Source organism: Sitophilus oryzae, unplaced genomic scaffold (assembly GCF_002938485.1).
Source record: "Sitophilus oryzae breed Bouriz unplaced genomic scaffold, Soryzae_2.0 scaffold_1058_pilon_pilon, whole genome shotgun sequence".
Lineage (NCBI taxonomy): Eukaryota > Metazoa > Arthropoda > Insecta > Coleoptera > Curculionidae > Sitophilus > Sitophilus oryzae.
In genome coordinates this window covers 1414976-1430758 of record NW_022145680.1, presented here as the reverse complement: position 1 = coordinate 1430758, position 15783 = coordinate 1414976, and the positions used below count along the sequence as shown (strand labels likewise).

The 15783-nt window shown below is 32.5% G+C and overlaps 1 protein-coding gene across 2 annotated transcripts in view; it reads right to left on the bottom strand.

Moving 5' to 3' along the window:
* The window catches only part of LOC115876014 (carbonic anhydrase 2), a 134143-nt gene that overhangs the window by 110591 nt on the left and 7769 nt on the right, over nucleotides 1-15783 (bottom strand). The window contains exon 1 of one of the 2 annotated variants that reach the window (XM_030891690.1): nucleotides 9811-10183. The exons of the other annotated variant lie outside the window; for it this stretch is intronic. Coding sequence (XP_030747550.1) covers nucleotides 9811-10150 — 340 coding nt within the window. The 5' untranslated portion in view covers nucleotides 10151-10183. Of the gene's footprint in view, nucleotides 1-9810; nucleotides 10184-15783 lie in introns of those variants that run through there. 2 annotated transcript variants of the gene reach the window in all.

Sequence of the window (15783 nt, the reverse complement as noted above, 5' to 3'; positions counted from 1 at the left end):
GTTCGAGGAGGAGCAACAGGCGGAAACCATTACATGCTGATTCAGGTCCAGAAATAACGCTAAATGAGGTACGGCAGGTAGTCAATAAAACGGCTAAAAAATAACAAAGCAGCTGGACAAGACAACGTTCAAGCAGAAACACTGAAGCTGTTGGAAGACAACCAACATAAACTTCTGACAAAGCTACTCAATAAAATATACGAAACAGGAGAATTGCCTATAGACTGGCTGGTTTCCACGTTTATTCCCCTTCCTAAGATTGAAAATGCCACTAGGTGCTCTGACTACTGAATTATAAGCTTGATGAGCCACGCATTGAAAATCCTACTTAACATCATTCACTCTCGCATATATAGAAAGCTTGAATAAAGTTCAGTTCGGATTCAGAAGTGGAATGGTTGGAGAAGCCCTATTTTCTATACGGGTCCTGATACAAAGGGGTAAACTGCGATGTCTACGCTTGTTTTATCGACTTCGAGAAGGCGTTTTATAAGGTGCAACACCACAAATTATTTGAAATGATAATGAATATGGTATCAAACTGCGACAAAGACACTAACTAATTTGTATCTGCACCAGTGAGCGACCGTGCGTGTAGACAACCAAACCTCCCAAGAATTTACAGTGAGTGCGTCAGCGATACTGCATACTATCACCAATTCTGTTTAACACGTACTCCGAAATACTGTTTAAACAAGCGCTCAGTGAAACAGAAGAGGGAATTAAGATCAATGGAGAAACCATCAATAATTTAAGGTACACGGACGATACAGTTCTCATAGCAGATAGTGCTGAGGGATTGCAGAAATTAATAGCCCGAGTAGTAGAGGCATATAATATGTATGGTATGAGGCTTAACTGCAAGAAGGCCAAAATTCTAATAGTTAGTAAAAATAATGAGACGCAGTACCACCAGTTTAGGGCAAATAACGAAACTTTGGAAACAGCAGATATACAATCACGTATTTGGGCTGCAGCCTGAACAAGGAATGGGATCACTCACGAGAAATCAGATGCCGAATAGAAAAAGCCAGAACCGTTTTTAAACGTCTTAGAAAGATTCTATGCAATATGCACCTGAATATTGGTATAAGAACACAGGTCCTAAGGTGCTACGTATTCTCGACGCTCCTATATGGAGTGTAAGCTTGGACCTTGACAGATGCTGCATCTAAACGCCTGGAAGCCTTTGAAAGTTGCTATCGCCGCGTGCTCAGGATTTCATACACTTACCTATGTCACAAACAACACCGTGATCTAAAGAATCCAAAAAGAACTAGAAATTGTACATAGTGTGAAAATGAGAAAAATACCTTGGGCATGTGATGCGTAATGATAAATACCAACTTATCCAACTAATACTGCAGGGTAAAATAAATAGTAGAAGAGGACGCCGACGAACATCATGGTTGAAAAATATTAGACAGTGGATGGGAATGACGACCGTACATTTATTCAGGGCGGCTATTAATAGGATTATATGGACCAACATGATTGTCAACATGCACAGAGGATAGGCACTGAAAAAAGAAGAACAGAAATCTCTCAGACGAAGCAAGGGTACAAGCAAACAAAGCAGCACGGATATCTGGCTACTTAAGAGATACCATATGGAGAAATAAATTCATGCCAAGGAAAACTAAAGTTCGCATATACAAGACTTGTGTTAGATCAGTTCTTACCTGAGACTTCAGCCGAAACATCAAAACAAAGACAATACTCAGAACAACAGAAATAAAAGTATCGAGAGAAGTTCTCATCGAGATCAAGAAGGCTTTATTGCGAAGACTATGTTGAAAGAATGGACCACGATAGAACAGCAAAATGGGACCACAGACCACCTGATAGGCCACCGAAAAGATTGTACGAAAGTTGGACAGCCAGTTTACAAGAGGCTTAAGTAGTTCTTTTATACAGGGAGAAACCATATATTGCAAGAAAAATAGAATCAAAACGAGGGGAGAAGTAAATGGATTTAATCAGAAGGTTTCAATAGAGTTGGTCAAAAAATCGTTACCTGTGATTTTCACCGTGATATAAAAGTACTAGTTCGCAGTAGTTACCAAGATAAGAATAAACCGTGAATTGTGTTAAAGCATGAATGATACGGAAATATTATTATTATTATTAAACACTTGAGTGTTTTTCTTCGCCAGGTCCACATGGCACTTTCTATTGTATCAGATGTCATGTATCACGTATCAAGAGCTTGTATCGTAAGTATGGACGTTTATTTGGGCTGTGTCGAATTAATATGCATATCCTGCCAAAGTAAGCGTCCGCCGCCTCATACCAGCGTACAAGCGTGCGTATCAGTGTATATGGACGGTACAACAAATCACCTGTATCGTCGTATCATGTTCATCAATTCTTCTCAGCGGACCCTCAATGCCCCTTTGATGATCGGAGAAAAACCGCCTCAAGACAGGTCACGGCGTATCAAGTCAACTGTATCGTTATACTGTATCAAAACACGTCCAAATGACAGATCGTGATACGTGTATCCGATACGAAGTGTTAAGATACGCGCCAAAATTCGGATTGGCATGTATCAGATACGGTATCACAAATGTGTACCATATGATCGCGTTAATTCGGCGTCCAAACTAGCGATCATGAAACATGTTGGTGCAACGCGATGGAGATATGATACACGAAGATGCTATATATGTGGACCCGGCTTTAGCATGCTACATATTAAAAGTGCGAAAAAAGCAAAAGTGACAAAATGTTGAAATTTCCCCACTCCATACAACGTTGTAAGGTTGAAAATTGCAAACTATCCCTAAATATGCGTGGTAATTGTATATTGTACTAGTATTATATAGTTTATTACGCCACCAATTATTGGAAAAATATTAAAAGTATTCTTTCTGAAGAGTTTTTACTCCTTTAGATGAAAATTACGCAAAATATAATTTATGACGATCAAAGTTAGAAAACATGTAAGCTAAATAAAACTATAATTATATAATAATAAAAAATACATTTCCTTCATAAATTTATAAATTTACAAGGCACAATAAACTTTTATATGGGCTTATCATATTATTCCATCTTCATTTTTTATATACTTACAATCTTCAAAAAATCTCCTATTAAATTTTTTAAATAATGTGATATTTTGTTAAGTAGCAAATAAACCACCGCGCAACTAATAAATGCAAATTACTATAATTAATGTTAATTGTTATGTAAACATGTATATTATTTTTATAAAATAATAAGGTATACAATAATTGCAAAAAATACATACTAAGGGCAAAGGTTAGTCTTGGTCCGAGATTTTCGTATGTAAGAAAGAGTACAATACGTTTATAATACTGAACAAACAGAGAACAGTAAATATGTTGCCAACCGTATAAAATAAACCGAGAAATTGTGCACATTGCTAAGAGGTGACCCAATCAGTACCTCTGTCAGTACTTAAAGTTCTAGAGAAGGGTATACATCATTCGTTCAGCTTCACGATTTAATTAAGCCTCGTGATACTTTTATTTGTTTATTTATTAACGATTCGTAATTTCCCTATAGCTTGAAAATTTTTTAAGTGCAAGTTAAGAAACACTTGCATTTTGGGTAAAAATAAGTGTAATTGAGTTGGTGTTCGACAGTGGTTGCGCTATTAGAACTCTAAATTCAAAAATCGATATCTCGAAATCTAATAGAAATAATTGATTGTAGTTTCAAAACTTTCTTCACAGACAGTATGTAAAAAATCTTTATAAATAAAAAAAGTTATACGATTGCTGACAACTGGTATGCACTAAAAGTAAACGGATGGGTTGTTTAAAATTTTAGAATGGAAAAAAAACAAACTTATCGAATTGTTCTTATGCTTAAACATATTGTAAATGATGAGATCTTCAAAATAAAAAAGCTTCTGGTTCTTAGGTTATGGCGTGTTGTGTTAAAAAGTTGAGTTTTTAAATTATCGCCATTACTGAGCGTTTTCTCTTATAAAAAATGGACGCCTATCGATATTCATATAATTCCATTTCAGATGCTCAGAAAAAAGTTTTAAAAATAAGTGGTTTGCTATCGTGATTTTACTTTACTTGATAGGGAAAGGCGTACCGGCAACAACGCAACAGCACACCATCGCATTTCTCTAACTCCGACTTAATAAGATCCTATGCGATTTACTTCCACACATTTAAATGCCGACCCAAAGTAACAGTTGCCAGCACGGTATGCCAAAACAAGGAAACCTTATAATTTTATTTAATGAAATTTAATTTCTGACTATCGGTTTCGAATTCTATTTTATTCTGTTTAGCTTGTTAAATTCTGGTGCACTTTGCGTTTAGTCCAGGTTATTGTTCAGCTGAACAATTCAGACAATAGACAAAAGATCGTTGGGTACATGGAGCTATCCGGTTGTATGATGGTATTGTGTCTCTTATTTACAAAACATAGTTGAACAAGTAAATACCGTGATAATTGATAATAAAAGTAATTTTACTATATTCTGTATGTATAAATCTACCACAAATTATGGTATTGTTAGGTACTGAAATGAGAATTAGAGTTTTTATTTAATGTTTTTTTTTTGGTTACAGTTAACTGATAGTTTTGGCACGGAGATTGAATATATTTTTTCTGCGGGTAAGTTAACGGATTGTCGCGCGATTCTCACTAACGTCCCACTAGCTGCGTGACCCCATTGCTAACTGCCAGCTACAACTGTAAATATTCTTGCCGGAAATAGAATGCCGGAAACAGAGTTGTGTGACCTCTGTAATAATACGGTGACCGATGATCAACATGGATTGCTCTGCGACAGTTGTCTGGTATGGAAACACAGGGAATGCTGGTCCATGAGTGTCAAGACATACCAGAAAACTGGTAAATCAAAGGAGCAATGGGTGTGTGAGAGATAAAAACCAGTCCCCAAAAAGAAGTATATTTTTTAACCATGACTTAACGAAGATGAACTTGGATCTATTTAAAAAGGCCCAACAATTTCAAAGGGAGAGTGTATTTTGCTCAAGAAAGCTGAAAACACTAGGGTAATTCTTATAAAGAAAAGCAGTTTAAAAAACTAATAGAAAGAAGATAAATATTAGTTATTAGTTACTAACTGTCCCTAGAAAATTGTCATGGCGATACCAGCCATCTTGATTTTCATTTTATTTAAAAAAAAAAAATTTTTTATTCAAAATCTGAGATAGATGGGTATAGGAAGCCTAATATAGTTTTGATTTTTTTTTTTTTTTTTTTATGTAATTTATTTAAATAGATATAATTGTTGCATTTGAAATTATGAAGTTTCTTAAAATAAATCCTTAAAATAGATCACTAATTTTGGTACCCCTGTATAAATTTAAGGCTTAATAACATTTTTCAGTAGGATTTATTTCTTTGCCTTTAAACTCAGCACATGAATTAATTCTGAAAAGTAATGTACACGATGCTGATAATCAATTCTCTTGTAGCATGCATATTTAAATTTTTTTTTTGTCATATTTATTTCAAAACCAATGATTTTTAAACATATTTAACCCTTATAATAAACGTCTTTTTTGAATTTAAGAATTCAAAAATGAAATTAAATACGGGGTGTTCCATAAGAAAAAAATATAACTTTAATTTATGGATCTTAGTTCTGAGACACCCTGTTTTAATAATAATTTTAAATTGTGCACATTGACTCCCCACATATACCTAAAATATTTTGTTTCTACATCTTTCGTTTTCGTATAATCAACCAAGGCGAATGGTGCGCCACCCTGTATAATTACATACAAGGTATGATTTTTAAATATTTTTGTATTATTTGGAACGTTTGAAATTGTTTAAAAAATTATTTGGTGCAGTTTGAAAAAAACAGCATGTTCTAATCGCAGTAAAAACGACTTTTTGTGCCTCGGCTGTGTCATTTTTTTCACAAAAGTGTCATTTTACGCCTAATAAAACAATATACTATTAACTTAGTTTTAAATACATTTCCTTATTTGCATGTTATGTTAAATCCATACGTATTATCGAACCTATTATTTACAAATACCTAATTGTTTTGTGAAGTAGGATTTATTGCTACTATCAGTTTAAACTAACGTTAATCCTCGCAACGTATCGCCAGTAAGAATATCTTGCGCGTCATAATTTTTTTCAAACGTCACCTAAAAGTATTAATCAAAGGTATTAATTTTTGCCGACGTGATTTGACAATTATAAAAAATCATCTTAACGCCTAGGCATAAAAAAGAAAGAAAATATATATTACTAAATTGTCATAAAGTGTCAAATTCGGTATTCAGCGAGAGTATAGCCTCGTTTCTCGATATACAGGGTGGGTCTTAAATAAGTGCAAAACATTTTCAGTGATAGAATATAGGGATAGAATATAGGAAGATCTCCATAAAACACATATTTTCTCTTTTTCCTCGTTTCAATTAAGTCAAATAACCAAAATTTATTTTACTTTGAAAATTTCCGAAGAAAATATTTTTTCCTTAAATTTTGAGAACCACTGGTCCTTTTTCTGTTTTCTTGTAAATTTAATTTACTATTATGTACCATATTATCAAGAAATTATGATTAGTTAAAATCCTCTACTGAGGGGCAGGAGACACAAGCTTCCCACAGTCTTATAATTTTTTATTTTAATTTTTTTACTATTTAAATATAAGGAGGGGACAACATATTTCAGGAATCAAATCCCATCAGGAGTTTAAAAAATATTTATAAAAAACAATCAAAGTAGGTCAAACATATTTGTCAAAACGAACAAAGTCAAATGGCACAAACAGCAAAATACGGACACCAATCATACAAAGTTAAAATTATCAAAATTATTTGTTACAGAATGCCAAGCTGAGTTTTATAACAAATTACAATTACAATGAGAGCATTTATCAATCTATACTTTTTTAAATGAAGAGTCCTTAAAAAGGATTTCTGGAAGAAGGGAGGAAAATTCAGATTTAGGCGAGAGGAACCAAACTATTTTTTGTGGTGCTATCTTAATGTTAGGAAACTAGAATAGAATAATAAAATTTTTCTAGCCTATTCTTCTCTTATTCATAGATTATTATTTCATTCATTCATATGAGAAAAAAGTCGACAAAACCAGCTATAACATTCTATTAAATAACTGGATATAAATAGCTTCTATGAAATATAAAAAAGGTTAAATATTTTTTTCAATTTATCAATGAATATTTAGAAAATCAGGCTATAATTTAAAGGTATTTGTTTTACTGCTACTGCAAATTTAAAGTTTAACAAAAGTGATTTATTGAAATTTATTAGCTGTTTGTTATTAATATATATATAATTATTATACTTTATCCAATAGCGTCACTAAATATCTTAATAATCAGGATATTTGTTTAACAAATTGCTGGAAGTTAGTATTTAAATATTTGTTGTTTGATAAAAGTCTGGTAACTGGTATAAATCTGTTTGGTGCATTTCTAGTATTTACTTTGTTAAATAAAATAAAATCCATTTTAAATAATTCTCACTGTTGATTTTATATTATACAGGGTGTTTCAAAAACATGTGCCCATCTCTCTTTGGGAGATTCCTGTCGGGGTAACCCCCAGAGGAATCCCTGAGTATAACAGCAGCTGCAGCCAGTATGAGCTTTATTTTGCTTGTGATGCAGTAAAATTACGTTTTCTAGTTTTGTTTAGTTAATAATATTATTTTTGTTAAAAAATGTGTTAATTTTTATTTTTTAGAAAATTTGTAGGTATTTAAAGTAATCTACGAGACACGGTTTGATAAGTCTATGAAATTTATTGTAGAGAAATTCATGTAAACATTTATTCCAAAAATGTGGTTTTTAAAATTATTTTCATTAAAAAAACAAAAGCCTAGGCCCCCTCTGGGCTCAATCCCTTGCCCCTCAGGCCCACCCCAGGATAAAATGCTAGTTACGCTAATGCTCTTGATATTTTGTCGATTTCGGTCTGCCCGATTGCAGAATAAAGCATGGTACAATTAATTTGCCTTTATCCAATCCTAATAGCAACCTTTAAAAAAATGTTTATGTCATTAACTTGTCAAAATATTAATTAAGCAACAACGAATTGATTCTTCATCAAAAAATATGAAAAAAGTTCCTATAAACATAGTTAAAACTTTAAAAAATAGGCCTTTTGTAACTATCATAACGGTAAAATACCAGACAAGGATCATTAGGTGGCTTTGATAAAATTTTACTGTTGAAAGAGGTAATGATAAGAGAAAGAGAATAATATATGTAATATAATATTAAATTGTTAAAAATATGTGGCTTTAAGGTCAAAAAATTTGGAACACATTAAATAAAAAAAATCAAATCTGCACCGAAACGAAAAATAACATATCGCGACATCATAAAAAACCTTGTATAGAATAATGTAAATTTTCTTTCGCTGATTTATTTTATTTCTTTGGTGTTTAGGAAAATATAGCTAATTAATATTTAATTCTGGTTTTTAACCAGTTTTTCGGATATAGTGTTATTAACCGAAGTTTCAGTAAATATGAAATGGTAACCACTGCATAGTGCTGGAAATAAAATAGCGTACTATATGCAGAATTTTATGCAGAATCCAAATCTGTACAGAAAAATGTGGGGTGCAATTAAAAAACCTAAGCTTTACCATAGTTTTGGGACACCCTGCATACAACAAACTATTTTGGGACATTTCTCTTTACAAACCAGGCAACATCTGTATTAAGCTTTTTCATATCTTGTCAATAACGACGATATTAGGCCACCTGTATATTGATAAATTACGATAACTAATTGAAACCTAATTTTATTACTTTTTCAAAAATAAAAAAAAAATATATTTATCTATTTTAACCGCGCCTTCATTTTGATAAAAATAGTGTGTATATACTGTGATGAATGCAGTAAATAAAATGGGGACTGAACTTGAAAGAATTGTTGGAATTACAAAACTATCGAAAAATGCGATACTTATTAACAAATTTACAAAGTCACTACAGCAGATAAAAACAACTGGTCAGTTAGAAAAACTTTTTATTACGAAGATTAAAAAACTTAGAAAGGGAAAAATGATTGGTGTGCAACCTACATCATGCATAAGAAGAAAAGTTTGGTCTGATTTTAAATGTGGCAGAAAACTGATTCAAAAATTGAAGGAAAAACAACCAAGAGAACTCACAAGTTAATACAAAACAATGTATGAAAATGTATCGCACGCTAAACAGCACTAATTTACATGTAATATTTTCAAAACTACTTTTTGGTAATAAAAACTGATGAATGAATTTTATATTAACTTATTGTTTTCAAAAAGTTATAGGAATCTACTACTGTGTATATATTTCGCTGCGAACGCTGCAATCATGTATGCTCGTTCATTTGTGCAGTCTGCACTGTAGTTGTGTAGATTATCACTATGAACACTGGAACGCTTATGATTACCAGCAACCAATAGCGCTTCTTAAAATACTCTTGGGCGGAGTCTGCACTGTTATCGTGTATATTATACAAAATCGCCACCCGGTAGAGGGAGTCAATGAATAAAACGAAAACATTCAAGTAGTGATGACTTGTTATAAAATAAGGAGGAAAAACTGTAAAAGAGAGAAAATATGTTTCCTTTTATCGAAATCTCCCTTGAAAATATTTACATTTTATTTAGACTCACTCATAGCAATGATTCAAATTTAGGGAATAAATACCGACTAAATTAAAACAATTGAACTTATTTAAATTTAACCGATTTTACAAATTGTTAGTATAATTGTAAACTAATTGTTAGTATTAGGAGTTTAAATGCTTAAAATACTGATAAAACAAATATAAGAGGCAATTGCTTATATCTATACAACACTTACCTAGCCTATTTTTGCCGCCATGTTTTCTTTTACGCCTTCCATATGTCACCGATTTTTTGCGCTTTTGAGACTTTGGCACTTCTCCAAGAGATTTACCACGATCTCCATTCCCATGTTCAGTAGTTTCTGCTTCCACATTTTTGGAAGCATTTTTATCTTTAATGATATTGTTTTCAACTACTTTATTTCGTTTTTCGCTGCATTCTGCATTTCCGTTATTTTCCTTTTTAAATGTCTTACGTTTCTGATCTTCTTCTACGTATTTTGTGGCAGTTTTATCTTTTTTTTTTGCCTCGCTGTCTGTACTAACAAGGGAACAACTACGAGTTCTCTTATTCATCGCGATATATGTTTCTTGTCGGAATGCACAATTCGTAATAGAAATAATTTTGATATCTAAGTACTAAAAAATCCATAAGAAAATACAGTTTAATATACTACTAATACCCTTTGATAAAGTAGCACGTCTATATAAGTCAAGTTAATCCTTAGAAAATAAATTATATTGAAGCTCCGTGCCAAATATAATATTCGCATATTAGTGAAATAACTCTTGTACGCAGGGAGCCAAATATAATATTAGCATAAATAAAGAGTATATAATATATGTATAATAAAATTAATTTTAATAACTAAAACAGTAAAACGTCCCTTAGCTAACAACACCGCTCAAGTCGAAAATTGGCGGTTTTTACATTTTAATGCCATTGGATGAAGCTGCGCATTGCGCGTCGAACCATTGGTCTCATGAAATAGATTTCGGCCAATCAGAAGCCGTAATTCAAAAAATAGTGACAGCGCTCAAGTCGGTTGGCGTCGCAACACCGCACAAGTCGTTAGTCTGTCATAATTTTCGCGGAAAATACTTCGCGCTCTGTGTTTTTTCTATTTTTAAGTGAATTTTATCGCTGGAACGTTCTTGCAAGTAGTTTTAATAGAAGATTAAGAGGTAAGCTATAGAATAAAGTAATGTTTATTGATGTACGCGTATTAATTTAGAAATAAATGATCAAATAATATCCTTACTTACTTAGGCGGTGTTTACTAACAATTTTTTCTTAACTTAGGCGGTGTTTCAAATTTGTTATTTTTTTACCTGACTGCCAAAGAGGAGGGTAATGTGTTTAGGATTCCACAAATATGGTATCAAATGTGAAAGCTTGTGATGTGTGTTTACAAAAATTGAAAGTTTGCTCAAAATCGGTTCAATGGTTTTAGATTCTTGGTCGGGGGTTTTACGACTTTCTGTCGACTCAGTTAATAATAATATAAGCTTGTTATGAAATCCTATGATTGAAATGGTGTTTCAAATTTACTGTTATTTTTAGGAAACTCAATAATTGAAAGGCGCTATGGATGGAGAAGAAATTGATTCCTGGAGTGATCTGGGTTCAGGTGATGAATGGTTATGTGCCCAACTACAAAAATCAGGACTGATGTCAAAACATAAACGGCGTAAACAAAGTTGCAAAGAAGATAATAAAATAATTGGACAACTAGGTAAGTACTATGGGTTTGTTTTGAGGTCGAATTTTTATTTTTATTAAAAAAAAAAATTTAATAATTCTATTATTTATTTAAAAAAATACAAGAGAAAATAATTACTCCTAAAATGAAACTATTGCAACACCAATAAATGATCAAAACTTCGGGGAGTCCATAAAAGGTATTATAAGTAGCCAGGATAATGTAAACGCAATATTTGACCAGAACATAGACTTGGATAATATTGAAAACATTGACATTCACAATCTACAAGTTGTAGAAAAAGTTAGTAATGACTTCTTTTGATCTGCAATGCTGCGAATTTACAGTGACATCCTAATGATATCCCTCTAGCCTTCTAAATTGAATGTAGCCAATATTTCGGTAGAAAGTGAGAACGTTGTACAAGAACTAGGAAATATTCATATCGAAGCTTTACCTACGAATACTCAAGACCCAGTTTCGGATATAGTAATTAACACAGATATAATAGATGAAAATAAAACAACTCAATATATACCACCCGAATTTGCTACAGTGACCATCAACAATCCTCAGTCTTTTGCATTGAATGTAGCCAATATCTCGGTAGAAAATGAGAACGTTGTACAAGAACTAGAAAATATTCACATTGAAGCTTTCCCTACTCAGAAGACCCAGTTCCGGATATAATGATGCCCACAGATACAGATAATAGATGAAATAAAAACAACCCAAACCAATATACAGCAATCCAGTGTCTCTGCTACTCCATCATGTTCTTCAAAAGTGGTCATACTCAGCAATATTCCTTATCACGGGGATTTGTTAAGTAATAAAAAAAGACAGAACAAGGCGTCAAAAGATCCAAATAAATATAAACACCCAATATAAATAAAAAATTACGGATGAAGGTGAAAGTTATTTAAGATACAGAAGAGACAGAAAAAGCAAAAGACTAATGAAAGAATTTAAAGTGAAACAAGACGTATTTAAGCCTGCAAGATCCATGAAACCACCCTGCACTTCTGCGTTTTGCAAGAAATCCAAACTCAGGTCATGTGACAACATAAACGAGGAACAGCGAAAATATTTGTTTGACAATTTCTGGAAGAACATGAACTGGGAGCAGCGAAGATCATTTATAACTTCTCACGTTAACAAAGTATCAAAGAAAGTTACAAAAAATCCAGAATCATCCAAAAGAACTGATAGTCGAACTTACGTTTTGACGATTGATAATGTACGTCACCAAGTCTGCAAAAAAATGTTCTTGGCCACTCTTGGAATTAAAGATTGGTTTATAAGATATTGGTTGACAAAAACCGATTGTGCTATGCCTCCCGATGTGTCTTCTTCAACCAGTAATCGCAGAAATCCAGAGAAAATTGAAGACCACAAACATGTTGAAAAGTTTTTAGGAGATCTTCCAAAGATGCCGTCACATTACTGTCGTGCTAAAACATCACGAGAATATTTAGAACCAATTTTCTCGAACATGACACAGCTCTATCACGCATATAAAGATAATTGTGAATTAGAGGGTAGAGAATGCCTTGGGCGTAAATTATTTGACAAATTATTTTTGAAACTCAATTTGAGCCTATTCCACCCAAAGAAGGATCAATGCGACGTTTGTTGCAGTCATAAAACTGGAAACATTACTGATGAAGAATACGCTCAACATGTTCTGAAGAAAGATCGAGCCAGGAAAGAAAAAGATACTGACAAAGGTGAATTGCCACAGTCCGGAGCTTGTCACGTATTCACACAGGATGTTGAATCGGTAAAATTGGCCCCGTATCTTCAAGCTAGTGCAATTTATTATAAAACTAAATTATGCGTCCATAATTTTACATTATACAATATAGCAACTAAGGAAGTAATGTGTTATTGGTTCGATGAGTCAAATAGTACGCTTGAAGCCTCTGTTTTTGCTTCATGCTTAGTAGACCATCTAGAGAAGGTTTTGAGTGTTCAGAAATTGTGCCTGTGGTTTATATTCCGATGGTTGTTGTGCTCAAAATCGCAATGTTACCTTAAGCAATGCTTTATTACGTTTAGCGATTGAAAAAATATTTGCTGATTACTCAAAAGTACCTGGAAAAAAAGCTACATACCACATGGAGTGTGATTCAGTATAGTGCCATGATGTTCCTTAAGGTAAAGAAATTTACCTTCCACAACAATACATGGCTATAAGTAAAACTGCTAGGAGTGATCCTATGCCTTACCAAGCTTGTTATTTAGATTATACCTGCAGATTTTTCAAAGAAAGAATTGTGATTTATAAATCTATAAGGCCTGGTAAAAAAGTAGGTGACCCTGTCGTCACAGATTTACGTATGCTAGAATACAGACCAAATGGCACAATTTGGTATAAAGTTAGTTTTGATGACGAGCTTCACCCGTTACCACATCGTCCCACGGCAATTAACAGCATTAAACAAATAAAATAGCTTGCAAAAAATTGTACGAAACTGATATAATTAGCTTGGAAGTATAAATTTTGCAAGACCTAAAAAGTGTATTGCCATCTAGTTGCCATTCTTTTTATGATGACCTTCCGCACAGCAATCACTAAAGACTGCAACTAAACTAAAGACTAGAGATTTTGAGTTTTCTTTTATTATTTTATTAATAGATACTATTATATATTATTTCTTTGGAGTTTATTAAAGACTAAGTAAACTAAGATTAGTATTTGAAACATTTACCTATTAAAAAGATAAATATTAGATTGCTTCATTTAAGTTCTAACTAGAGGTTTGTGTATTACCAAATTACTTTAAGCAATTGATCTCAACATGTGATTCTTAAGATTTAAGTAAAGATACCTATCTATGTTATAAAGAATGTTAGTAATTTTCTTTTCTTATTAATAAAAACTTTATTTTTTTAATAACTTTTAATTTAATCAATAATGTAGGAACGTACCTAACATTTTCTAAACAACACACCTAAATCTAATAAAATATCAGTCAACACCGCTCAAGTCATAAAATAAAAGTTAAAATAAAGTAAATCGTCTTAAAAATATAATTAAATAATTATTTCTTAATCGTTAACTAGGATGTATGAAACCTAATAGAAAAAAAACACAGATTTTTTAAAATAGACAGTTTTTTTCGTCTCCTGTAAAGTTGGCAAAAACGACTTAAGCGGTGTTGTAAGCTAAGGGACAGCTATAGACTATAGAGTAAAGTTTTAAATATATTTTAAAATTATAAATAAAGAAACGAATTCGATTATGAAAATGGGAATGTTATAGGTATATTTGTTTGCTTTTAATGAACTGCCATAAATCTCTCATTACATATTTCAATTACAGTAGGGTTGGAACCTTTGGTGTTACACAGCAAATAAGAATTACACTAATCACCACAATACACCAAAACACTTTACTTTTACACTGGACGCGTTTCGCTAACCATGTTAGCATCATCAGCGAATGATTATAAACTGAAACAGTTTATAATCAAAAACTGTTTACTGTTTCAGTTTCTAATCATCTGCTGATGGTTAGCGAAACGCGCGTCCAGTGAAAAATAAAAAGGGTATTTTGGTATGAATTAGTCTTATTGTTTACAATCCCGACCCCAATGCCGAGAGGTTTTTGAAGTATAATTATTTATCGTTGAAATTTTTTACAGAATACATTACCTTCATTTAAACTCTTCTGAAAAATGGAAACTCGCAAATTGTTGATGATTTTTTATTAGAAGTATTTTAGAATAATGTTTTCATTAATAATTGTACGCAAATAGGCGTTATATAGATCGGTATATACAGTATACAGTGTGACTACTATTTATTGTAGGTGATTTGGTTTTAGTTTGAGTTTGGTTAGGTTGTACTACAACTATTAGTAGTCACACAATCATAAACGAAATAAAATAAAAAAAGTCTTTGCCCTGACCTGGATTCAAACTCTGAATCATCGGTTCGTGGTCGGAAACTCTACGTACTGCGCTATGGAGACATGTTCGATTTATATTCAATACTAGAATCTAAAGAACTAATAAAAATATAGAATATTTCTTTCAGTACGCAGTAAGGAACGCAACGTTTAGCCAGACGGGTCGCATGCTGTCCTAGAGAGCATAGTAAAGATATATCAAAAAGCCAGACGTCTTAAATACTTGTTTTTCCGACGTTGCTAGTTCCCGTACTATTAGTAATGAAACTACGTCACCCTTTTATGGTAGTCGTGAAGCTCTGGATATACACTCACCGGCATGAAAAACGGGCGTCTTAAAATTTTTATATTTTAAAAGTTTTATATATTGTGTTTAACGGATCGATTTTGATGATTTTTAACCGATAGTTAAGTGCTTTAATTTTTAGTACCTCCTTCTAAATTAAAATGAAAGTTTCTATCTGTCGAATTATACCAGTTAAAACTAAAATGTTGATATTTCGATAAAAGTTTGAAATACCTGTGGAGTACGTTAATAAAGAAAGGATATTAGATGCTGCCAGTGGGTGGCTCTCATCTACCAATTTAAA